At 41.8% G+C, this 27,903-nt stretch overlaps 1 protein-coding gene across 1 annotated transcript in view; it reads left to right on the top strand.

Moving 5' to 3' along the window:
* NOS2 (nitric oxide synthase 2) overlaps positions 1-27,903 on the top strand; it is a 66,556-nt gene that overhangs the window by 22,176 nt on the left and 16,477 nt on the right. Inside the window, exons 11-20 of the mRNA XM_073667776.1 lie at positions 123-224; positions 1,901-2,095; positions 5,188-5,270; positions 5,602-5,746; positions 8,392-8,496; positions 8,616-8,665; positions 12,684-12,858; positions 13,782-13,914; positions 17,135-17,213; positions 25,234-25,415. Of these exons, the coding sequence (XP_073523877.1) occupies positions 123-224; positions 1,901-2,095; positions 5,188-5,270; positions 5,602-5,746; positions 8,392-8,496; positions 8,616-8,665; positions 12,684-12,858; positions 13,782-13,914; positions 17,135-17,213; positions 25,234-25,415 (1,249 nt within the window). The remainder of the gene's footprint in view (positions 1-122; positions 225-1,900; positions 2,096-5,187; positions 5,271-5,601; positions 5,747-8,391; positions 8,497-8,615; positions 8,666-12,683; positions 12,859-13,781; positions 13,915-17,134; positions 17,214-25,233; positions 25,416-27,903) is intronic.

Genomic DNA, 27,903 nt, shown 5'->3' with positions numbered 1-27,903 from the left:
GAAATAATCCCATTCACATCTAACAGAACCATTACATATTGTTCGATCTTCTTCATCACAGACATTATCTTTGTATTTACATATGAGTACAATATCTAATGTGTTATAATGTGAATTTTCAGGAAGTGGGAAAGAGGATGGGCCTAGAAACTCACAAGCTGGCTTCACTGTGGAAAGACCATGCCATTGTCGAAATTAATGTAGCCGTGCTTTACAGCTTCCATGTAAGTTCTGCCATAATGGAACATGTCAGATCAATGTATATATTGTGGGTAAATGCTAGATTTTCCCATGAGATAAAACTTGGTTGTCATTGTTCGGTTTATATTAGGGTACTGTGTCCAATAAACTTTGACCTCTATAGCCTTCACCAACCAGTGAGAATTCAAGCTGCATTTTATAAATTGTAAAGGAAAAATTAAGTGTGAATTATGATATGTTCATATGGGCAGAAAAGCACCGGCCCTAGAGTAATTGCCTCTAGAAAACAATCTGATTTCAGCTTTCATTTCTCACAAAAGTTTTTGAAAATAACAGATGCAACCCAACTTGGAATTCCGATACCAATTTGCCATCTCATCCTTGTAGGTGCCTGGCATTCATCAGCCTGCCAATGCTTCTCTCCTGCATTGCACTGCTCTGTTTGTGGGCTGTACGCCTGCACTAGTGTATGGCCTCTTGAGTCTGTATGTGCTAAATTCCCCCTACTGCTTTAGTGTATATTTTTTCCTATTGTTACCACTCAACTTGTTTTATTCTGACTAATCTTCTGTCTTCTACTGACCCTGACCTCTGCCTGATCATCACATACAACTAAACCCTGCCAGCCTCAACCCATGTTATGTCCAACTATAATTCCTGCCTACTTACCTCATCTGTCACTTCACCAGGGGTAGCAAACGGGGAAATCCATTGGACTCTACTTCCTAATTTAGCCCTAAATTCAATTTGTTAGTGACCTAGTGGGTCCACATTTCCTGATAGCCATCTTTAGATCTTATGGGCACTGGGTTGCCACAAATATCCCTTTGTCTCTAGAATGTATCCTTCTGAGTTTTGAAGAAACCACAAGGAAGATCTTGGCAAAATGACACAAGATTAGCTCATAATCTGTTTGATTCAGACTCTGCCAAGTTGAGTTGAATCAAGAAAAAGAAAAAAAAAGTTACAGACGTTTCACCACTGTATGTGATTTATCAGCGAAGTGGAAACAAACTATGTGCTCAAAGGCCAAAATAAGACTCAGCTTAGTTCATCTTCTCTGTGTCTAAGTCTCGTTGATTCAGTCATCAATTCTGAAGAATCTAATTGACTTGTCTAGAGAATTTTTGTAACGTTTGTTCACATTATCAAATGCATATTCCACAAAATTTGAGGAGTTGTAATCCAGCTAATCTCCAAATTAATAGAACATATATCCTAATATTCTAATGTGCATTGTTTATATTTATAAAACATATTCTACAATGAATCGAATAAATGTTAATAATAAAGGACAAATTCTTGAAATTGATCTGTACAGCCACAGAGTGCTGGTGCGCTTCCTGATGAAGAAAAGTAAGTACACTGCAAATAGTTATTTACCTTTATTAGTAGTAACCTGATGAAGGTCTCAGTGAATTGTGAATTGAGGACTTCTAATAAAGGTAATTAATTATTCACAGTGTTCTCACTTTTGTTCATCGGGTAACGCACCCACACTCCACCGCTGTACAAATCACTTTCAACCCGCTTAGTCCCTGAACGGGTATATACTCTTGGTGCTCTCTCTTGTTCTTCAGGTGAAGTGGGTTCATTACCCACCATTCTTTTACTACCAGAGCACCATAGCAACATCTTCTTAAAAATTCTTGAAATTATCAAGCAAATGCTAACTTCTAATATAACATTTTATGCTTAGAAATACAATGTGACTATCATGGATCATCATTCTGCAGCTGAGTCTTTCATGAAGCATATGGAGAACGAATACCGGTTGAGGGGAGGATGTCCAGCAGATTGGGTTTGGCTTGTTCCCCCAATGTCAGGAAGCATCACTAAAGTGTTTCACCAAGAAATGCTTAATTACATTCTGAATCCTTTTTACTACTATCAGGTAGGAGAAAAGTCCACAAAACACATGATATCGTAGTTGTATTTGACGTAAACGGCTACTGATTCTGTTCCGATCAGAGGCATAAGTGTCAGCTCATTGCTACAAAATATTTAACTGGGCCCGTACCTAATTCCTAATGTCATTTACTCGTATATAAAATGAATTCATTGTAATGTAACTTAATTGTAATATTATGCTACACTATTTCTAAAGGCATGTTTCAGCCTGAAGAATTTATCACCAACGTGTTTGGCTGTTTAAGTTAGGACCACACACCTTGAATGGTGTAATAGGGCACACGCTTGACCACTATTGTATTCAAAATTCTCTGGCGTCCATTTCTGATGACCTTTAGGCGTTGAAGCGGTCAGATTCTCCCGCAGTTTAGTATTTTTAAACTAAATACTGTAGGTATAAAATATTTTAGGCTGAAATACCCTTTTAAGAAGAATTTTCTGTCTCGAGTAATTTCATACATTTCACCTCAATAAGGAAACTTCTGGCCCCACTGAAGAAGGTACCTTTGCATCTTCTTCAGCCCATATACCTGTCATTGACTCGCATGCTTTAAAAGAGGTTGTCTTGTTTTGAAACCCAATTTTTAGGTACTCGATCAGGGAATTTTAAGTTAATAGAGAGATTAATGAGAGCCTTACGTAGCCGAGAATGACTACCAAGAGGAACTCTTGCTCTGGATGACCCAGCATCTCCATGTGGGTGTCTGAAGTCCAGGCTTTATGTTACACAGCTCATGGATTTTTATGGGATTCCAAAATGTTTAATTTCCTCTGCGTTGGCAATAACCAATGTGGACAACCCCTTGGAGCGTCATACAAATGCACCCATTATGACCCCTCACTTAAAACTATTTTTGGAATTATTACAAGACAACAAAGCCTCATTTACATGAATATAAAACTGAAAGAAATGTTTAGTTTACCTAACTAACTGGTTCTCTTTATGATATAAACATTTTGTTAGATAATTTTCAATTTTTGTATCTCCCATTGTGATAAAAATCATCAAGTGAACATGCCATAAAGTCAGACGAACATTCCCCAGAGCTGTATAATGCTGAATGAACAGATTATTTTATTAACCTTTTATAAGTTTGTCTCATTTTCTGAAGCAGGAGTGCACCACTTCCAGCTTTCTAGTTTCCTGCCTACTGCCCTGCCCCTGCTTGATTCATAGTTCGGACCAGCGGCATCATTGTGCCATTGGCCTGATCTGTGCTCTTTCTCGAGCTGGCTCAGCTTTGCCTCTGTAGCTTTGGAGGAGGGGAAGGACACCATCATTGGCTGGATCGGGAGCTAACAGTACTCTCCAGAGATCAAACCCTCTTCGGGGCAGTGTTTACAAGCTCTATTGGAAAGCACTTATAAGCCTAAGCCTGTTCGGCTTGTTCAGATAGACTGCAGTGGTGGTCTGTAACATAGGCCATGAGTCATAAACAATACAGTAAAAAATTAGTCCATCAATGAGACCAGAGAGCAATTTAATTAGGGCAGAGACAAACTGCCGTTTAACTTGTGTGATGATCGCATTGCATTAAACGGACTGACCGGCACCTCTCCTGACCTGAGCATGACAGCGTGATGTATTTCTATGAAGCTTTCATGCTCAGGTGAGGAGATCGGATAGCCAGTACGAGGTTTACAATGCGATCCTTAGGCTGCGTGCCCACTATGCGTTTTTCAAGTGTTTTTTCCTCTGAATTTCTGCAGCGAAAGCGCTTAAAAAATGCTTGGTTACACGTGCTCCATGGTCCCCAATGATAATCCGCATGTGCTGTGCACATGCTGCGGTAATTTCAGCTGTGGATTATCATTGTGGAAAAATACGCAGCATGTCCATTAATTTTGCGGACACGCAGCGTAATTGCCGCCATTGGCTTGCATTGAAACGCATAATATCCACGTGAACACATTTGCACATACGGATATTATGCAATTCTATGTGCGGATGGTACCCGGGTTTGGAGAAGAGGAGACTCTCCTCCAGACTCAGGTACCATGGAACCTGTTAAAAAAAGAATTTAAAATAAAAAATAAAGATTATACTTACCTTCCGATGGCCCCCGGTGTTTTCTCCGCTGCGTCCGGTCTGTTGTATGGGTCGCGGTGGTGTGAAAGGACCTGTCATGATGTCATTTAGTCATGTGACAGGTCACGCGACCGCTGACGTCGGCGGTCGCGTGACCTGTCACATGACTAAATGACATCACCGCAGGTCCTTTCACACCATCGCGACCCATACAACAGACCGGACGCAGCGGAGAAAACACCGGGGCCATCGGAAGGTGAGTATAATCTTTATTTTTTACCATTTTTATTCTTTTTTTTAACTATTAACTTGGTCACACTATATAAATCCATGCCGGTTGCATGGATTTACATAGTGTGACCAAGTTGTCAAGCACTTTTCCAAGTGATGCTAAAATCGCTTGGAAAAGCGCTTGATAACCCGCATACAGAAATGCATGCAAAAACGCTTCTACCTGGCAGGAAAAACGCAAGTAAAATCCGCATGCGTTTTTCCTGCCAGGGACATGCGGAAAAAATCTGCAGCATTTCTGCATCGTGGGCACATAGCCTTACACGAGAAATACGGCAGTCTGTCTCTGCCCTTAACAAGAAATTAGCAAAGTTGCTTATTTTTACAAAAACTTTGCAACTTAACCCATTTAAGATGATGGGAGTAACCTTTAATATTCATTTAGAGTTCAGGATGTTAATTATTTACCATGCTAGGGCAGTGATATTTTGGTGGATGGGTGCTTTTAATAGCATGCTTGTAATTTCTTTAAACCCAATTATACCCATTTTTTTTTCTAAAATTCAAACGTTTCTAGATTTTATATTAACGTGACTATTGAAAGACTGAAACTTTTGTGTGTCTTTGGACAAATTTAGAAAATGTAGTTTTTGGCCTGTTGAGCCAATCTTCCACATTACTTACTTTGGGTTCCATGACTTTGCTTTCTCTAGTTTTTGGTACATAGGCAATGAATTAGGTATCCTATAGATATTATCTAGGTAATTACATGTACTTACATAAATGTTTACAAAGCTTTGTCATTTTTATTTCAGATCGATGCTTGGAAAACTCACAAGTGGCAAAACGAGAGCAGTAAACCAAAGAAGAAAGAATTCAAACTCAGTGTTATCTCCAAGTAAGAAGATTGTCAAGTTAGATATCTGAATGGGAACCAAATCTTTCCACTTGTAGTAACATGAAATGGTTCTGATCCCATTTATCCTTTCTGACAAGTCAATGGGTTTTAAGGGAGTTTTCAACATTGTAATAATGGAGTAAGCAGGCTGCCGAAATCAGATAACTCTCAGAACCCATTTAGTTGGCGGACATGTAGCGTAGAAGGAAACATAGCTGGCTTCGTAGGAACCATATGTTAATCCTGTTACAGAAATAGATGATGTGTTGATCTGAGATGTTTTGCTGGTTGTATACATTACATGCTTAATGCATATTATGTCCTTTTTTAGGGCAGTGCTTTTTGCTTCAATACTTATGTGGAAATCTATGACTGCCAGGACAAAGGTAACGATCCTCTTTGCGACTGAAACTGGAAAGTCTGAGACATTTGCTAAAAAACTACAAACGTTATTTAGCTACGCATTTAACACTAAGGTAAGAAAAAGTGTATTATCTTTAAACACTTATAGGTATGCAAATTCTACTTTCCACTTTTTTTTATAAATCAACAGTTCAAGTAGAGATACGAAACTTTGCCACGTAGATAATGTCTGTAAAGCACTGTGGAATTAATGGCGCTATATAAGTTAGTAAAATAAATAAAAATAAATATAGAGTGTCTTATTAGAGAAAATGACTATTTCCCCACTTATCAGGCACTAATTTTCTCCTACATTGATCATTTGCTCTTCAAAAATGCTCAAATCTGTCTACAAATCAGTATGTAATGAGGGATCAAATTACACCCAATGCCTAATAAACTATATAGAGAAGGGAGAAACTGGAGGGAAACAAAAGTACAAAGACACAAGGAGAAACTGCTAAGGCTTTGTGTGAAGTTAAAAAGGAAAAATACAAGTTATTTAATGGTCTGAAATAGTGTTTTTCCTTACATACACACATGACGGTTTATTCTGAAAACTCACCTGAAAATACAGTTACACAGCGCATATACTGTTCCTGTGATATTTAAGTGACTTATGCTGCAAGTGTTTAACAAGCCTCTTTTGGGTTTTCAAACTGAGAATAAAGAGTTGCAAACCATTATGGATACCCATCAAGGGCAAAACAGGTGACTATAGGCCCACACAACAAGACTTAGAATGAGGAGAAAATGCATCATAAAGACCTTCAACAGCAAGTGAGCTAAGGAAATGTAAAGATTATAATCATCTGATTTTATTATTTTACATTCTGTCGTCTCTCACTTGTTCTCACTTTCTTTGAGTTCTCTTGAAATATTTTTCAATTTTCTCATTCCTTTCCATCACGATCCACATTGATCACTGATTGCAACCTCACTTTTGAGTATGGATGCCTCCGTAGTGTTTGGAGAAAACAAAAGACTAATTTAAAAAGTTCCTAGCTGGGATCCTACTTCATTTGCCAGAATGGCTCTCAATGTGAAGAATCCAGTTCACCCATATTATATGGGGTCAAGCATTTTTTTTAACAACTAGAATGTAATATTACTTTTATGGCAAGTTGCAACTGACTCTGATTATATCAGTTGTTATCTGGGGGTTTTGATCAACCCAAACGCTGGGTCAGCTTCAGAGTCACAGCAAGCTGGGTTGAATAGCTCTTCTTTGTTAATGAGCCGAGTGCTTCAATAACCACTAACCAATGTTCTAATGCTGTATTCCCCCATAAGGTAAAAGACTGTATATTGTGCTTGTACTGTTTGTGCCCTTTGAGGTCCAGGGTTACATGGCTTAATGGGATGTGGGATACAGCAGTACCACCAAATTCTGTCATGGTAGCTGATATCAGATTTTCTTTAGTTTAGACTCGGAAGTGCTTGTTGCTGTAGTTAGTGTGTGTGTTCTGGCTCTGGAGTGCTACACAATAGCGCTGGTAGGAAGAGTAATGGGAGTGACTAAAGGTGGGCTTTGACACCAAAGGGTACATTGTGGATGGACTATATGCTGTGTCTGGAGAAACTGCCAATGGCCTATACGCAGGGTTGGACTGGTCCACCAGAAAACCGGAGAATCCTCCGGTGGGTCCTGGCTTTTCCTTTAGGAGAGTTCATAGTGCAAACCTTGCAGCTGCTATGGGGCTCTTGAGTGAGGGAGAAATCCTCTGGCGGGCCCAATGTTCTTCAGTCTGACACTGCATATACGTTAGATATTGGCTTGTCTACCATGCAAATGTCAGTAGGCTGAAGTAGGAGAGGCTTTTTCCTCACCAAGACAAAGAAAAACAGTGGGCAGAAGGCCGAAGCAAGATTCTCATGTAAACACAGTGCAGGGGGAATTCCTGGAGTCCTGTATAGGTCCAGAGGATTAACCCTCCGTCACATACAATATCGGTTCTAACGAGTTCACATACAATGTGACTGTCAGGCGCAGGCTAGAAAAATACCTATAATATCTAATGTTTGCAATTTCAGTGCTCTAAAAGTGATCAGTGACCTTCATAGGGATGTAATAAAAGAGACTACACATAATCAGGTGCAAAAAAAAACCCATTTACTTAAGTTAAAACTAATAACTCTGAAATACAAACATTTCAAAACTCCCGCCAAATAAAAGAGATGTGCCTGTCAGGCCTATTGTATGTGGCGGAGGGTTAAGATGCCAGTCAGTCGTACCTTCAGCCCTCAGAAACAGAGAGAGTCACTAAGCAGGGTGGGCTGAGAGGATCTTCAGCCCATTGGGAGGTCAGCACAGAGAAAGAGGTTTTCGTTCGTTTTCTGCAAGTAATGTCAGACATCAATGGACTGTGGGATCATTAGTTGTAGGAGGGATTGATGCTTAGTTCATAGGGCCAGCCACATATGGTGAGTGTCCCTCCTCCTGAAAAGTCTGTAAATAGTCAGAGATTAACCAGTTTATCTGTGATAAGAGTCAATGGGAAAATAACAACAGTCTGTGGTCTATGTGAAGCAACATTGACCAGTCTAGAGTGGAAGTGGGGCCGTGTGTAAGACTTTGAAAATGGTTAATTTACGTTGCTAACAGTAGATTTGGTTTTACCAACACGTTCCTCAAGTGTTTCTTTGGAAGGGAACCCTCGACCTCTTATCCTTATCATCATATCGGAGCATTTTTGTAATAAAATGATTTACATTGTAGGTTTTCTGTATGGAAGATTACAACATTGATAACTTGGATAAAGAATCTCTTCTCCTGGTGGTTACAAGTACGTTCGGAAATGGTGACTGCCCCAGCAATGGAGAGGTGGGTCTAATAAATCTCATTTCTACTTTTCCTATTTTCCATAATTCAATGACTTTTCCTTCTTGGTGTTGGAGTTTAATTGTTAAGGAGTGTATATTTAATGTGTTTTTATTTTACAGAAATTCAAGAAATCAATTTTCAACTTGAAGACACTGAAAAACAAATTGAGGTATGAAAGTATACAATAATGCCGTACAGAGTAAGCTCCTTGACACTATAGTGATGTACTGCATACGGAAGGATATTAGCATTATTTCGTGTAGTTAGGGGGAACATATTTTACATATTTTTGTCTTTAAAAAGTTGCAAAAAATGTTCCATTCCATATTTGTGCAAAAATTAGTGCCACTCTTTACACTATTAAAAAGTAGATGTAATCTGTGTGTAGTTAGTAATTAAGTTTAAAGAGAGTCTGTCAGCACAGGATGACTGTTTAAACAGGCACATGATGCACCTTTGACGTGGCCAAAGAATTATGTGCACCTTTCCTCCTACTTGTTTCTATCTCTGCTCTTCTCTGAATCTATAAAGCCAGAGCTGTCAATCAAAGAAGAAAGGGGTGGAGGGAATGGAGAGAGAAAACAAGTAGGTGGACATGTGCACTGAACTGTTTGGGCACGTCAAGGGAGCACCGAGCACTTGTACATGGTTTGAGCAGTCATTCTGTGCTGACAGACTCTTTTTAAGCCAGATTTATATTTGTAACTTTTAAAAATGTTGCACAAAAAGTCGCAAACTCACTCCAGTATAGACGAGTAGAGTAAAAAGTGAAAAATCATCTCTAGGCAGAATTGTTTTATCGAAACATTCACCAATTTTATCCATGATCATGCATCACTGGTGTATTTCCAAGAAATATATTCTATATCACCTTTTAGATGGCTCTAGGCACAATAATTGTTTTTTATGGAGGCTAGAATACACAAAATAAATCTCTCGCGGCCTGTAAGGCATTACAGGCTGTGTGGATTATGTAGTAAGAGTCTTTCACGTCAATTACAGTTGGAAATGGGGCCGTTGCGGACACAGAGGAGGCGCTGGACACGGACCAGAGGCGCCCATCAGACCATTCTGCGCCCATTAGCATACAGTGCTGTACAATTATAAAAGCATTTTCAGCGATATGTGTTAAGCTGAGTTCATATCAAGAGGTTTTAGGAAAGCTATTAAAGGGTATATTCACACTAAGTTTTTTCAGGAGTTCTTGGAGCAAACATTTTCTAAAATCCTCCTCAAAAGGCCTTGGAAAACTCTTCCAAAACGCTTCTATGGCAAATCCATTTTCCTGTTAATATGAGGGTTTTTTTTCTTGTTTTTTTCTCCAAAAGATGTTTTGAAAATCTCATGAGGGAACAGAGAAAGTGCATGTTAATTCTTTAATTCTTTAATGCAGATCCTGAAAGAAACATTTCCAAAGTTGGTACTGTCCAACCATAAAATCATAGAATGTTAGAGTTGGAAGGGACCTCCAGGGTCATCATGTCCAACTCCCTGCTCAATGCAGGATTCACTAAACCATCTCAGACAGATGTCTGTCCAGCCTCCATTTGAAGACTTTCATTGAAGGAGAACTCGGCACTAGTGTTGAGCGAATTTCTTTGGCATTTCAAATTCGTGTTCGGGGTTCCGGCTTGTTCGCGCCAAAAAATCGGCTCCGCCCACGAACATCCCTGATTTGCCACGTTGTCACGTAGATAACATCAGGGATGTTCATGGGCGGAGCCAATTTTTTTTCGCGAACAAGCCTGAACCCCGAACACTAATTTGAAATGCCAAACAAATTCGCTCAACACTACTCACCACCTCTCATGGCAGCCTGTTCCACTCATTGATCACCACCACTGTCGAAAAGTTTTTTCTAATATCTAATCTCTTTCCGTTTCATCCCATTGCTTCTTTTGTTTCCATGTGGAAATGAGAATAAGGATGATCCCTCTACACTGTGACATCCCTTCAGATATTTGTAGACATCTATCTCCTCTTAGCCTTCTTGTTTGCCAGCTGAACATTCCCAGATTCTTTAATCGTTCCTCATAGGACATAGTTTGCAGTCCACTCACCATCCTGGTAGCTCTTCTCTGAACTTGCTCCAGTTTTTCTGTCTTTTTTAAAATGTGGACACAATTGGACACAGTATTCCAGATGGGGCATGACCAAGGAGGAGTAGGGGGGGGATAATTACTTCACGTAATCTAGACTCTATGCTTCTCTTAATACATCCCAGAACTGTTTTTGCCTTTTTTGCTGCTGCATCACTCTGTTGACTCATGTGCAATATGTGATCAAAAGGCTGCAAAGAATGCTTTGGAAAAAAACTCTGCCAAGGCTCCTCAAAACCATTTTAAGAAAAGAAAAACTGTTACAGAACCGCCCCCTTTGAACTTTGAAAGAAACTCGGTGTGAACATACCCAAAGATGGATAAAACGTTGTAAACATGGAGAGAGAGACAGAGTATATATATATACAGTACAGACCAAAAGTTTGGACACACCTTCTCATTCAAAGATTTTTCTGTATTTTCATGACTATGAAAATGGTACATTCACACTCAAGGCATCAAAACTATGAATTAATACATGTGGAATTATATACTTAACAAAAAAGTGTGAAACAACTGAAAATATGTCTTATATTCTAGGTTCTTCAAAGTAGCCACCTTTTGCTTTGATGACTGCTTTGCAAACTCTTGGCATTCTCTTGATGAGCTTCAAGAGGTAGTCACCGGAAATGGTTTTCACTTCACAGGTGTGCCCTGTCAGGTTTAATAAGTGGGATTTCTTGCCTTATAAATGGGGTTGGGACCATCAGTTGTGTTGTGCAGAAGTCTGGTGGAAACACAGCTGATAATCCTACTGAATAGACTGTTAGAATTTGTATTATGGCAAGAAAAAAGCAGCTAAGTAAAGAAAAACGAGTGGCCATCATTACTTTAAGAAATGAAGGTCAGTCAGTGCGAAAAATTGGGAAAACTTTGAAAGTGTCCCCAAGTGCAGTTGCAAAAACCATCAAGCGCTACAAAGAAACTGGCTCACATGATGACCGCCCCAGGAAAGGAAGACCAAGAGTCACCTCCGCTTCTGACGATAAGTTTATCCGAGTCACCAGCCTCAGAAATCGCAGGTTAACAGCATCTCAGATTAGAGACCAGGTCAATGCCACACAGAGTTCTAGCAGCAGACACATCTCTACAACAACTGTTAAGAGGAGACTTTGTGCAGCAGGCCTTCATGGTAAAATAGCTGCTAGGAAACCACTGCTAAGGACAGGCAACAAGCAGAAGAGACTTGTTTGGGCTAAAGAACACAAGGAATGGACATTAGACCAGTGGAAATCTGTGCTTTGGTCTGATGAGTCCAAATTTGAGATCTTTGGTTCCAACCACCGTGTCTTTGTGCGACGCAGAAAAGGTGAACGGATGGACTCTACATGCCTGGTTCCCACCGTGAAGCATGGAGGAGGAGGTGTGATGGTGTGGGGGTGCTTTGCTGGTGACACTGTTGGGGATTTATTCAAAATTGAAGGCATACTGAACCAGCATGGCTACCACAGCATCTTGTAGCGGCATGCTATTCCATCCGGTTTGCGTTTAGTTGGACCATCATTTATTTTTCAACAGGACAATGACCCCAAACACACCTCCAGGCTGTGTAAGGGCTATTTGACCAAGAAGGAGAGTGATGGGGTGCTACGCCAGATGACCTGGTCTCCACAGTCACCAGACCTGAACCCAATCGAGATGGTTTGGGGTGAGCTGGACCGCAGAGTGAAGGCAAAAGGGTCAACAAGTGCTAAGCATCTCTGGGAACTCCTTCAAGATTGTTGGAAGACCATTTCCAGTGACTACCTCTTGAAGCTCATCAAGAGAATGCCAAGAGTGTGAAAAGCAGTCATCAATGCAAAAGGTGGCTACTTTGAAGAACCTAGAATTTAAAACTTATTTTCAGTTGTTTCACACTTTTTTGTTAAGTATATAATTCCACATGTGTTAATTCATAGTTTTGATGCCTTCAGTGTGAATGTACAATTTTCATAGTCATGAAAATACAGAAAAATCTTCAAATGAGAAGCTGTGGCCAAACTTTTGGTCTGTACTGTATATATATATATATATATATATATATATATATATATATATATATATATATATATATATAAATAATAATAATAATATAATTTTATTTTACAGGTACGCTGTTTTTGGACTTGGCTCCAGCATGTATCCACAGTTTTGTGCATTTGCCCATACCTTAGATGATAGACTGGCAGAGCTTGGTGCCTCCCAAATTGGCACTACGGGTGAAGGAGATGAACTTAGTGGGCAAGAGGAGGCATTCTTGTCGTGGGCTGTCCACACATTTAAGGTATGCAAAGCTTTTAAAAGGTTCTGTCCTCTTTCACGTAACTCTCCGACTTTTATGTATTAATGTATTTATTGTGTATGTGTATTTTTAGGATATATGCACCGGAAAAAAGTTAGTGTTAAACACTATAAGTATTTAGTGTATGGGTATTCATGTATTACTGAGCCAGTCCACACAAACAACTAAATGTATACATTAGGAATTCCAGGTCCACCAGTAGCTTCTTGTTTCCCAGTAATTTCCCAGTAACTACAGGAGATATTTTTATATACTTGACAGAATAAAAATGAACTGACATGTGAAAACGAAAAAAAAAAGATAACAAAGATTAACTGAGCGATAAGTGACAAATGAGCAGAGACAATTGTGTAGATCTGAGCCCTTATTAATTTTCTCACACTCAACAATATGAATTTATCTCCTACTGTACCAGTTGTGTATGTTTTGTCTATATTACTATTAGACTAAAACAACTACAAAATAACAAAATGAACATTACTCACCTCTTCTTTAGCTTGGCGATCGAGGTTTGGCCCTCTGAAGGTCCTCATGGTCATTCTTTACACTGCACTGCAGACAATCAGCGGTGGCAGCAGTCACACAGTGAGCAGTCACATGACATCAACTCTCAGAGATGGGAGCGCTGAGGCCAGGTATTGGCTGCCGTGGTTATGTACTGGCTGCTTTAAACAGTGTCTAGGTGGACCGCCAGAGCAATAGTGCAGGATTGCCAGGGGTAAAAAAAGAGGTGAAGACTTTTTAGTTTGATATTTTATAAAGTTTGCAACTGTTTTTAATAATGTTTTAAAAGTAATGAAACTCCTAATTTATTACTCAACACCCATGTCCACTGACTGTATTTATACTTCTTAAATATAATATCAAAAATCACACACAACTAATGATGTCTGTATCATTCTCAGGCTGCCTGTGAAGCGTTCCAGATTCCTGACAGACAGAAAATTGTGTTGCCAAAATGTTATACCTCAACAGAAGGCTGGACCCCAGAAAATTATCGTCTGGTAAATGAAACTCAGCCTTTCGATCACATCAAAGGTAAAATAAAGTAAAATAAATAAAAAATAAATTTACAACTAATTTAAAAAATAAATGCAAGAATATCTAACAAATCCAATTGCCTATAGAATAAAAAACTGTATCAAAGTATCTATTGTAATAGAATACTATCTATTGTGTCCAATTAAAAAAATCAGACACCGCCTGAAAGGAGGGCAAAGGGAATTCAAGGTTTTATATTTAGGACTCCTTTAGCATAATCGGGCTGAGTGGCTCCATCAAGGTCACGTCAGAATCCTGGTTTTCATGGGTTCAGATTCATGAGTTTGGGGACACAGATGTGATGTGAAAAATTCAAATTATGATGATTATTATTGTAGTCACCATCTTTAGCCCTGGATTTTCTAATAAAAACCTGCTGGAAATTTTCAATCTCGCATGCTTGCCCAAGATACCCATGTGTAGACATAGGCTGAACAGAAAATAGAGTGATGTAAATAATGGCTAATGTGAGCAATTCTGACCATAACAATATATTAGGTAATTGCTGAGTGACCCCATATATTTACTGCCAGGAAGAACAAGGGTATTATTCTGCTAGCCAGCTTTTATGTTTTCAATTACTATAGAGTTTCCAGTTATCCTATTCTTTCAGTACTCAGCTCATTGTTACCCAACATCTGTCTAATAGCTGAAGCCCGGAAAAAGGTGTGGGTGCTCTGTACGGAGGAAACAGGCTGCAAATGATGTGCACATTAACTGCTGAGTAAAGGGACCAATTGTTCTTCATCTGTGAAACAGTCTCACTATATTATTTAATAAGATATTAAATAGAGAGGTAAATGCTGCAGATAATACACATTCTGAACATTTCATTGCCTTCTATGTAGAATAATTTATTAATGATTGTGTGGGGAAGGATAATGGGGCTGTTACGATACTGGCGTAGTACTGCTGGAAACCAGTGGCTGAAGGAGCACAAGCAGGAACAGCGAGCGGTAGTAGAAGTTCTTGAAGATAGCAAGGAGTTGTAGGAAACAATCTGTAGATAAATTAGAACAGTCTGGGTAAGAATGTTCAGGAGCTGGAGACTGAAGACTAAGCTAACAGCTAGGCATAATACTCAAGCAATGAGTGAGAGACCCATGCGGCTTTAAGTAGACCTAAACAGGAAACAAGATGGATTCCATAGATTTAGAATCCGCCATCTTGGAAAAGGGCAATTGTAGAACACAACAGCAGCCTCCAGTGGTAAGGAATGAAACTGCAGCACAATTATTAAAGTGAACAATAGCGGACACTAGTGATCAAACTGTAGAAGGCAACAGAATTCCTGACAGGGGCACCTGTATCAAATGAAATATGACACAAAAGTGTTATAAGATGCAGAAGCAAAGCTCGGCTTTCCTTCACTTTCGGCAAATATTAAATTAGCAACCCCACCTATGCTCAATTCTTTGACCAAGTCAGATTGGCTTTTTGGTGCCTCATTGGCAACCAGGAACTGGGGTAATATCCAGCCAATCGATGGATAAACATAAAGGGGAACATGAAGTTCTCTACACCCAATTAATTTTTTTTTTTTACCAATTTTTAGTGCTTTTTTTGTGGCTGGTAGTTTTGGTAACACAATGTAAAAAAAAACACAAAAAACAGGCATTGTAGAATAATAAAAAAGGCAAAATTAGCATTTTTAAATTATTATGTACAATTGTTAACTCATAAAAATATATGATCGCATAGTGTAATGCTTGTAGACACTATTACAGGGTGCTGAGGCGATTACTACATGCAATTTCTACCTTAGATTTAATGATAAAATGTTATGTAGCAAGATCCTAAGCACCTCTCAGCTAGAATTGTATAATCTGTCTCTAAGTCTATGCAGTGGGATTGAAGAAATCTGGATGGGACAGAAGCGTAGAGATAGGGCAGTACCGTAAGGGACCAGATGGGGATGAGGGTGAACGTAGCGCTTATGTGTGGAGTTTGTGTGAGGACACAACACATATAGAAGCCAAGTATGTCATAACTGCAGCCCAGTAGCTGGAGGAAAAAAATTCTTCTGGGTAGCAGTTTACCAATTTGGAGGTTATCACGATGAGAGGGCTGCGCCTGTGGGATTAATGAGGTCTGGAGAGTACAAACAGGGCTTTTTATTCACACCGAGTTTTATCGCCAGACTAGCGCCTTTATCAAGGTGAAAAAGAATGCTATGGGGATTAGCTCTTTTTTTCAGATATAGCAGGCAATTAAAGGGGTTGTCCGGTACTTTTTTTAAGTTGCCCAATGTATTCAGCATGTGGGCATAAGTATCTCTGTAAATACCTTGTGCTGCTGTTACTGCCTGTGAGTGGCGCTATGACTGGCCGCTCACAGGCATCACGTGACCCCGGCTACAGCCGGCGCTGACATCCGCTGATGTCACGACAAGTCCAGGTCGAAGGTCCCTCTTCCGCGTTCCACCGGTGGCTGCTGGGTTGTGGGCAGGGTTATTCCCCTGCTTCACACCCGGCATCTGCCGCACGCTCTGCCTCTCCCCATTCATTGGGAAAGTGTGCGGTGGATGCCGGGTGTGACGGGGGGGGTAACCCTGCCCACAACCCAGCAGCCACCGCAGGGACCCCAGCGCTGAGTCACACCTCACTTGTTGTGACGTCAGCGCGGGGTCACGTGATGCCTGTGAGCGGCCACCGATAGCGCCACTCACAGGCATTATCAGCAACACAAGGTATTTACAAATATACTTATGCCCACATGCTGAATACATTGGGCAATTTAAAAAAAAGTGCCGGACAACTTCTTTAATCTGCACCTAATGCAACCTAAAAACATCATAGTAAGAAAAGAAAAGCCTCATCGTGCATAAATGTAGGCTTCCACTCCCATGATGAGCGTGCGTTAATCCATAACCGCTGACAGACGATGAAATATGCAAGAGTATGACTAAGGGCGACAACGCCGGAAACGCGTCAGGTGGCAGCATGTGTTTTATTTCCTGACATGGTGGTTTTGTTTTAACATGTTCCAATAAAGCTTGAAGATTTTACGGATGCGATAATACATTTTGCCTTTTTCTTAAAAGCATCATAGCATTCAAAAGATAGAACTTGAAGGGAAATTGTATACGGAATAATCAGTACAGCGAAATAATGACAAGTACTGTATGTTATTAATTCATTTATACTCTGACCTGACAATAGTCAAATGTTATCGAATTAAATTACCACCAAGTTCTCTGTTTTTCTTCTTCATTCAGCACTCTCAAAACTACATTCAAGAAATATACTGAAAATGACTCTAAAGTCAAGGCAAAATTTGCAAAGCTCTAAATCTAGGTAAGTGCCATGAAAACAATGGAGCATCTTAATACTGCTTGGCTTTAGATATATGCACCTTTAGGGTTTATTCACTTTACAATTTTTCCTATGTTTAGACATGTGCACATGGCTCTATTGCCTGACAGAGGCTAAGAATGTGCTTTTGGCATCTGTCTAGCCCCTTTTTCTCTGTATACTATGTACAAAAGGTATGTGATAGCGCAGTAGACTACCCTATTTCAACCCAGAGTCCAGCAACAAACATCTACATTACATGTATTCTTTCATATAGAAGTCTAATAAGTAGTGTTGAGCGATACCTTCCGATATCAGGAAATATCGTATCGGATTGGATCGGGCCGATACCCAAAAAGTATCGGATATCGCCGATTCCGATACCGGAAACCAATGCAAGTCAATGGGACACAAATATCGGAATGAAAATAAACCCTTTCTTTCCTTGTAGGTTAATTCTACATGAAGTAAAACAACTAAGAATAATGTAGAATGACATGAAAAGCCGGCAATTCATCAGCGGCATTCACCGGTACCCGACAATTTACAACAGAAAGAATAGAGCATCACACATAGATTAGATAGATAGAAACATGTCAGCCACATATATATGAAGTACAGTGACAGTGTTGCTTACTGTACTTGTCATTTAGTGTAAAGGATTTATTAAAAAAAATATTAGTGTTTTCGTGCACCGTCTCTTTAAAAAAGCCGGCCGGCAATTCAGCAGCGGTACCCGACAATTTATAACAGACAGAATAGAGCTTCACACATAGATTAGATAGATAGAAACATGTCAGCCACATATATAAGAAGTACAGTGACAGTGTTGCTTACTGTACTTGTCATTTAGTGTAAAGGATTTATTTAAAAAAATAATAGTGTTTTCATGCACCGTCTCTTTAAGAAAGCCGGCCGGCAATTCAGCATCTGTACCCGACAATTTAGAATAGAAAGAATAGAGAATCACACATAGATTAGATAGATAGAAACATGTCAGTCACATATATATGAAGTACAGTGACAGTGTTGATTACTGTACTTGTCATTTAGTGTTAAAATAAAGGATTTATTTAAAAAAAAATTGGCGTGGGGTTCCCCTTAATTTTAGGCTCTAGCGGAGGTTAAGCAGACAGCTGGGGCAAATGTTTGAAGCCTGGGAAGGGGGTAATACCCACGGAGCTTCCCAGGCTACTAATATCAGCCCCCAGCTGAATACCTAGCCTTTACTAGCTATTAAAATGGGGGAACCCCCCCAAAAAAATAACGTGGGGTCCCCCCTAATTTGATAGCTAGCACAGGCTAGGCAGACAGCTGGGGGCTGATATTAATAGCCCAGGAAGGGTGCCATGAATATTGGCCCCCTCCCAGGCTAGAAACACCAGCCGTCAGCCGCCCCAGAAATGGCGCATCCATAGGATGCGCCAATTCTGGCACTTAGCCTCGCTCTTCCACGCTGCCCTGGTGCGGTGGCAGGGGGTAATAGGGTTGGGGTTGATGTCAGCTTATAATGCCAGCTGACATCAAGCCCAGGTTAGTAATGGAGAGGCGTCTATAAGACACCCTCATTACTAACCCCATAGTCAAAGTTAAAAGAAAACACAAACACCCAGAATAAAGTCCTTTAATTGAAATAAAGACACAATTCTTTATTGTTCTAAATTAAACGATACTTACCATCACGCCCATTCCAGCTGAAGCCAACGATCTCCTGCAATAAAAGTAAAATAATAAAGCAACCTCATCCTTACCTTTCCATGGTTCCCACGACAGCTTCAGCTCTGCTACATCGAGATGACAGGCTGGACCGCAGCAGAACGCTGCCATCCAGCCTGTCATCCCGCAGACACTGAGAAGCGCAGGCATGCTTGCGCTCCTCAGTGTCTCTCTGTGACGTCATCCAGATGAGCCGAGTTCATGTCCAATGAACTCAGCTCACCTCATGCACGTCACTGACAGCGTGGGAAAATTCTCACGCTGAAGTGCTGAGTGCAGGAGAATTTTCCCACGCTGTCAGTGACGTACATGAGGTGAGCTGAGTTCATTGGACATGACCTCGGCTCATCTGGATGCCGTCACAGCCAGACACTGAGGAGTGGAAGTATGCCTGCGCTTCTCAGTGTCTGCGGGATGACAGGATGGATGGCAGCGTTCTGCTGCGGTCCAGCCTGTCATCTCGATGTAGCAGAGCTGAAGCTGTCGTGGGAGCCATGGAAAGGTAAGGATGATGTTGCTTTATTATTTTACTTTTATTGCAGGAGATCGTTGGCTTCAGCTGGAATGGGCGTGATGGTAAGTATGGTTTAATTTAGAACAATAAAGAATTGTGTGTTTATTTCAATTAAAGGACTTTTTTCTGGGTGTTGTGTTTTTTTAAATACTTTACTAGAAATTCATGGTGGTCATGTCTAATATTGGCGTGACCCCATGAATTTCGGGCTTAGGGCCAGCTGATAATGCCAAGCTGGCCTTAACCCCTTTATTACCCAGTGAGCCACCGCACCAGGGCCCTGGATGAGTTGGGTACAGCGCCAGAAGATGGCGCTTCTATGAACGCGCCATTTTCTGGGGCGGCTGCGGACTGCAATTTGCAGCGGGGGTGGCCCAGAAAGCTTGGGTCTCCCTGCGCTGCGGATTCCAGCCCCCAGCTGCCTAGTTGTATCTGGCTGGGCACAAAAATAGGGCGAAGCCCCACGCATTTTTTTTTTTAATTATTTCATGAAATTCATGGAATAATTAAGAAAAAAAGGGCTTCCCTATATTGTTGTGTCCAACCAGGTACAAATAGGCAGCTGGTGGTTGGGGGCAGCCCGTTCCTGCCTGCTGTACCTGGCTGGACCCAAATATAGTGCAAAGCCCCACGTCAATTTTTTTTTAATTATTTCATGAAATAATTTTTTTAAAAAAGGGCTTCCCTATATTGTTGTGTCCGGCCAGGTACAAATAGGCAGCTGGTGGTTGGGGGCAGCCTGTTCCTGCCTGCTGTACCTGGCTGGACACAAATATAGGGCGAAGCCCCACGTCAATTTTTTTTAAAATAAATCCTTTATTTTAACACTAAATGACATTTGAGGAGTTAATAAAGATGCAGTCCCTAAATTATTATTTATTTTTTAATTAATTTTTCCCAAAACTTTTGACGTGGGCTTCGCCATATTTTTGTATGCCAGCTAGGTACAGCATCCAGCTTCTATGAACGCGCCATTTTCCGGGGCGGCTGCGGACTGCAATTTTCAGCGGGGGGGGGGGGCAGAAAGCTTGGGCCTCCCTGCGCTGCAGATTCCAGCCCCCAGCTGCCTAGTTGTACCTGGCTGGACACAAAAATAGGGAGAAGCTTCACTTATTTTTTTTTTTTAATTATTTCATGAAATTCATGAAATAATTAAGAAAAAAAGGGCTTCCCTATATTGTTGTGTCCAACCAGGTACAAATAGGCAGCTGGTGGTTGGGGGCAGCCCGTTCCTGCCTGCTGTACCTGGCTGGACACAAATATAGTGCGAAGCCCCACGTCAATTTTTTTTAAATCATTTCAGGAAATTCATGAAATAATTAAAAAAAATTGATGTGGGGCTTCGCCCTATTTTTGTGTCCAGCCAGGTACAACTAGGCAGCTGGGGGCTGGAATCTGCAGCGCAGGGAGGCCCAAGCTTTCTGGGCCCCACCCGCTGCAAATTGCAGTCCGCAGCCGCCCCGGAAAATGGCGCGTTCATAGAAGCGCCATCTTCTGGCGCTGTACCCAACTCATCCAGGGCCCTGGTGCGGTGGCTCACTGGGTAATAAAGGGGTTAAGGCCAGCTTGGCATTATCAGCTGGCCCTAAGCCCGAAATTCATGGGGTCACGCCAATATTAGACATGACCACCATGAATTTCTAGTAAAGTATTTAAAAAAAACACAAACACCCAGAAAAAAGTCCTTTAATTGAAATAAACACACAATTCTTTATTGTTCTAAATTAAACCATACTTACCTTCACGCCCATTCCAGCTGAAGCCAACGATCTCCTGCAATAAAAGAAAAATAATAAAGCAACCTCATCCTTACCTTTCCATGGCTCCCACGACGGCTCCAGCTCTGCTACATCGAGATGACAGGCTGGACCGCAGCAGAACGCTGCCATCCAGCCTGTCATCCCGCAGACACTGAGAAGCGCAGGCATACTTCCACTCCTCAGTGTCTGGCTGTGACGGCATCCAGATGAGCCGACAATGAACTCGGCTCACCTCATGTACGTCACTGACAGCGTGGGAGAATTCTCCTGCACTCAGCGCTTCAGCGTGAGAATTTTCCCACGCTGTCAGTGACGTGCATGAGGTGAGGTCATGTCCAATGAACTCGGCGCACCTCATGCACGTCACTGACAGCGTGGGAAAATTCTCACGCTGAAGCGCTGAGTGCAGGAGAATTTTCCCACGCTGTCAGTGACGTGCATGAGGTGAGCTGAGTTCATTGGACATGACCTCCGCTCATCTGGATGCCGTCACAGCGAGACACTGAGGAGCGCAAGCATGCCTGCGCTTCTCAGTGTCTGCGGGATGACAGGCTGGATGGCAGCGTTCTGCTGCGGTCCAGCCTGTCATCTCGATGTAGCAGAGCTGAAGCTGTCCTGGGAACCATGGAAAGGTAAGGATGAGGTTGCTTTATTATTTTACTTTTATTGCAGGAGATCGTTGGCTTCAGCTGGAATGGGCGTGACTGTAAGTATGGTTTAATTTAGAACAATAAAGAATTGTGTCTTTATTTCAATTAAAGGACTTTTTTCTGGGTGTTTGTGTTTTTTTTAAATACTTTACTAGAAATTCATGGTGGTCATGTCTAATATTGGCGTGACCCCATGAATTTCGGGCTTAGGGCCAGCTGATAATGCCAAGCTGGCCTTAACCCCTTTATTACCCAGTGAGCCACCGCACCAGGGCCCTGGATGAGTTGGGTACAGCGCCAGAAGATGGCGCTTCTATGAACGCGCCATTTTCCGGGGCGGCTGCGGACTGCAATTTGCAGCGGGTGGGGCCCAGAAAGCTTGGGCCTCCCTGCGCTGCGGATTCCAGCCCCCAGCTGCCTTGTTGTACCTGGCTGGACACAAAAATAGGGCGAAGCCCCACGTTTTTTTTTTTTAAATTATTTCATGAATTTCCTGAAATAATTAAAAAAAATTGACGTGGGGCTTTGCACTATATTTGGGTCCAGCCAGGTACAGCAGGCAGGAACGGGCTGCTCCCAACCACCAGCTGCCTATTTGTACCTGGTTGGACACAACAATATAGGGAAGCCCTTTTTTTCTTAATTATTCCATGAATTTCATGAAATAATTAAAAAAAAAAAAACGTGGAGCTTCTCCCTATTTTTGTGTCCAGCCAGGTACAACTAGGCAGCTGGGGGATGGAATCTGCAGCGCAGGGAGGCCCAAGCTTTCTGCCCCCCGCTGAAAATTGCAGTCCGCAGCCGCCCCGGAAAATGGCGCGTTCATAGAAGCTGGATGCTGTACCTGGCTGGCATACAAAAATATGGCGAAGCCCACGTCAAAAGTTTTGGGAAAAATTAATTAAAAAATAAATAATAATTTAGGGACTGCATCTTTATTAACTCCTCAAATGTCATTTAGTGTTAAAATAATGGATTTATTTAAAAAAAAAATGGCGTGGGATCCCCCGTAATTTTAGTCTCTAGCGGAGGTTAAGCAGACGGCTGGGGCAGATGTTTGAAGCCTGGGAAGGGGGTAAAACCCACGGAGCTTCCCAGGCTACTAATATCAGCCCCCAGCTGAATACCTAGCCTTTACTAGCTATTAAAATGGGGGACCCCCCCAAAAAAAATGACGTGGGGTCCCCCCTATTTTAATAGCTAGCAAAGGCTAGGCAGACAGCTGGGGGCTGATATTAATAGCCCAGGAAGGGTGCCATGAATATTGGCCCCCTCCCAGGCTAGAAACACCAGTCGTCAGCCGCCCCAGAAATGGCGCATCCATAGGATGCGCCAACTCTGGCACTTAGCCTCGCTCTTCCACGCTGCCCTGGTGCGGTGGCAGGGGGTAATAGTGGTGGGGTTCATGTCAGCGCCAGCTGCCATGAAGCCCAGGTTAGTAATGATGGGCGTCTATAAGACACCCCCATTACTAACCTACAAAGTGTTAAAAAGAAAAAACACACTACACCCAGAAAAAAATAATTTATTTGAAATAAAACACACAATTTTATTTAATTCTTAGTTTACTAAAAATAATAGTTACCTGTCCACGTTCCTGCGCTGATCTCCCATGCACAGCTGTCACATCTGGAGATGGTGACAGCTGTGCATGGCTGCTGTAAGCTCACGCTGCCGGGAACACGTCCGCTCCCGGCAGCGGGAGCCACTGACTGAGGTCACCGGAGTGCATTCAGGCAGCGCAGCTCCGGAGACCTCCTTTACGGCACTGCTGTACCGTGGGAATTTCTCACGATACAGCAGGGCCGTAAAGGAGCTAACCGGAGCAGCGCTGCCTGAACTCCGGTGAACCCTTACGGCCCCGTCATTCTAGCGGCGGCAGCGGTTCAGAGCGGTCACATTCTATGTGGCTGCTCTGAACTGGAGATCTTCGTGGGACACTCGTGGACTGCTACGGAGGGGTAAGGATAAGGTTGTGGTTTATTATTTTATATTTTATTACAGGAGATCGATGGCTTCGGGGAATTAGGTGTCTTGGTGAGTATAGGTGTAGTTTTTTATTTTTTACTTTATTTTAGGTGGCGATCGGCGGGGACAGGTAATGTATGAACTAATTTCATCGGCCTATGTCTGCCTGCACGCACACACACCGCACACACCCGCACACATCGCACAGACACCGCGCACACCCGCACAAACATCGCGCACACACCCCGCACACACACCCCGCACACACACTAATCATGACGGGTCTGGGAGGTGAGGCTGACCTGTGCGGCCGTGGGAAAGTTCATGTGAGTTCATGCAGTCAAGCATGAACTCACATGAACCCTCTGAGGGCAACGCGGCGACTTCAAATGAACAGCTGATCGGCATCACCTGATACCTCAGCTGTTCATTTGAAATAACCGGCGGGAAAGCGCAGCACAGAACGGGAAAGCCGGCGGTGAAGTCTTTTCACTGCCGGCTTCTCCGCCCGGGTCCTTCACTCCCCGCTCCTTGGAGCTGCGCTCCCCGCCCGGTCCTAACTTACGATCGGGATGGGAGGTGGCGAGGGGAGCGGAGGATCGGGGTGGGAGGCTGCGGGGAAGCAGTATGGGGCTGTGTGATTGTTTAAAAGCCGGCGGCTTTTTACCGCCCGCCGGCTTTTAAACAATCAGAATTCTCCCCCGCTGGGATGGCATTCTGATGACAGGCTGGATCGCGCTGCCATCCAACTTGTCATCCTTCACAGACACTGCAGAGCGCAGGCATTATGGGAACTTCCGATTCCGGTATCCGATATTGTAAAAGTATCGGAATTAAGTATCGGAATTCCGATACCGCGAATATCGGCCGATACCCGATATTACAGTATCGGAATGCTCAACACTACTAATAAGTCCTATCTCAGTAATGGGAAAGTCTGTATTCATTGAAGAAATATTTGATATAATTTGCCAATGAAATGAGAAAGAAAGATCAATCTAAGAGGAGAAAGAAGCAGATTTCTCTGATAAGATATATTACAAAGTTGCTTCTCTTCATGTGTACTATTGATTTGTGAAATAGGGATCCACCCAATAGACTCTTCCCTCTTCAAACCATATTTACTCAGAAATATTGCAAGAGCCTTGTTGCCACATCTAGCAGGCGTAGTGGGACATAATTGCACTCATGCATCCATACCTCATATAAAAGGCTTGCTCTTGGAATACATTTTACAATTTTCACTGCACTTATAAATACACCCAGTTATCATCTCCTATGAGGCTTCCAAGAAGTAAGCTTAGTAACATGTTGCAGTCCCAGTGTAAATGAAATTGTTGATTCTGCTGAGAGAGAGGAAATCCTGTATACTGTACGTACTCCGTCCTATTATGAGTTCTTCTTGTTGTTTTCAGCCGTGCCACCCTCCTAGTGAAACTTTCCAGTGAGAATAACCAGGAAGTTCAGTATCTGCCAGGAGAACATGTTGGGGTGTTTTCTGACAACCAGCCAGAGTTGGTTACAAGCATAATTACACTTCTGAAGGATGCTCCCCCCATCAATCAGGACATCCGGCTGGAGACACGCAGTGAGCAGGGTAAGTAAGGATCTGTTGTGTTTTGGTGAACGCCTTGACTTCCTTCTTGGTATATTCAGATGCGTCATTATTATACTAGACAATTGTACTGTCTCTTTGAAATAACAATTTCCCGACTCCAATCATCAAAGACGTAATTTTTGGGCAACTTGTTGATAAAAAGACACTTTTTGCTCCATGCTATTTTTTATAGTTCCTTCCCTTCCACAACCATTAAAGGGAACCTGTCACACTCAACATGAAGTCCGATCGGTGGACAGCCGGGTATAGGGAAGTAGACGATGAACAGAATGATATGTATTGGTTTATTGGAAAAAAAACGTGCTATAAGTGTATGTATGAGTCCAGTAGGCGGTCCTATTCAGTGATTGACAGCTATCTCTGAGTACACAGACATACAGGGAAGACTGTGAATTACTGAGTAGGACCGCCCACTGGACTCATACACACAAACACCAGGGATTTCAATGAATAACATTTTATTGAAATTGTTCCTACAAAAATGTATATGAATCTGAGCAGCTTTTCCTTCTCTATACCATCCTGCCTGCCGATCAGGTATTATTTTTAACATGACAGATTCCCTACAAACATGTCCTACAATATACTGTAACTAATAGCATTTTATTGAATAGAAGTAGGGTCACAATGAATGGTAACATCCATTTAAGAGGATCTGTCAGCAGACAATGCTGTCCGGCTAAAGGAGGAAAATAATATGGGAAAAGTTCATTCTTGTAGAATACAAAACTCAGAACTAAGTGCTCTGTATTATTTGATAGCATTTCCTAAACAAAGGTTAAAAGATATTTTGTGCTTTTTGAACTAATAGTACAGCTATTAATGATCAACAATTGGACCTAATTATCCCTGGACAAGAATCAGATAGAAGGACCCCAGGAAAATAACAGGTTTTATTTTAAAAGTATACATTTCAGTTTATATTTTTTCAATCTAAATTAGTCTAAAATTTTTGGCTGCTTAATTTTTCAGTACAAATTTACAAAGTCTAGAGCTCATTTTTTTCTTTTATACATAGGCCCAAATTTCTTGTTTTATATTACATAGTCCCAAACTTCACTGACAACACTGCCTGAACCAGGGCCGGCTCCAGGTTTTTGTGGGCCCTGGGCGAAAGAGTCTTACTGGGCCCCTTTAACACATACCACGATTCATGATGCACAGATACCGCAGAGAAATATATATATATATATAGTACAATGCCAAAGATTTCACTTCTTACATTACATGACCGATATCTATTGTAAATTCTACAATAGCTCAGAAACCGGCGAATCGCTCCATACAGAACACTGGGCCCCATAAAATGCTCCATACAGGATACTGGCCCCCATATAGCGCTCCATACAGGATACTGGCCCCATATAATGCTCCATACAGGATACTGGCCCCCATATAACGCTCCATACAGGATACTGGCCCCCATATAAGGCTCCATACAGGAAAGCTCTTCTATAGAAGTAAATAAGCATTTCCTGTCTATTGCTGTGTATGGTCCATGTGACTGCTGTAAAGCATATTTCTGAAAGATGTTAGCAGAAGCTCAGGCAAGATGGCAACCCCCATAATCATGTTCAAAAACTAAAAATCTACAATCATAAAACAGATTATAAAAAAGGAATATATTTCACAATCTGGTTTTAGTTATAAAAAATAAATATAGACCATACATGTCAAACTCTGTCCTGTGAGCCAAATCTGGCCTGCAGGGTGATTATATTTGGCCCGCGACACCAGAATCACCACCCCTATGTGGGGCCATTATTCTGCATGGAGGACTATGTAGGGCCATTATTCTGTATGGAGGACTATGTGGGCCATTATTTTGTAAGGAGGACTATGTGGTGCCCATTATTTTGTAAGGAGGACCATGTGGTGCCCATTATTCTGTATGGAGGACTATGTGGGGCTTATTATTCTGTATGGAGGACTATGTGGGATCATTATTCTGTATGGAGGACTGTGAGGCCCATTATTCTGTATGTAGGACTATGTGGGTCCATTATTCTGTACGGAGGACTATGTGGTGCCTAGTATTCTGTATGGAGGGCTATGTGGTGCCCATTATTCTGTATGGAGGACTATGTGGGGCTTATTATTCTGTATGGAGGACTATGTGGGATCATTATTCTGTATGGAGGACTGTGAGGCCCATTATTCTGTATGTAGGACTATGTGGGTCCATTATTCTGTACGGAGGACTATGTGGTGCCTAGTATTCTGTATGGAGGACAATGTGGAGCCCATTATACTGTATGGAGGACTATGTGGGTCCATTATACTGTATGGAGGACTATGTGGTGCCTGTTATTCTGTATGGAGGACTGTGTGGGGTCCATTATACTGTATGGAGGACTATGTGGTGCCTATTATTCTGTATGGAGGACTATGTGGGGCCATTATTTTGTATCGAGGACTGTGTGGGGTCCATTATACTGTATGGAGGACTATGTGGTGCCTATTATTC

The sequence above is a fragment of the Phyllobates terribilis genome, unplaced genomic scaffold (genome assembly GCF_046119375.1).
Source record: "Phyllobates terribilis strain yellow unplaced genomic scaffold, ASM4611937v1 Scaffold_2__4_contigs__length_985480577, whole genome shotgun sequence".
Lineage (NCBI taxonomy): Eukaryota > Metazoa > Chordata > Amphibia > Anura > Dendrobatidae > Phyllobates > Phyllobates terribilis.
The sequence above is the reverse complement of the archived record's forward strand: the minus strand, read 5'-3'. Positions and strand labels throughout refer to the sequence as shown.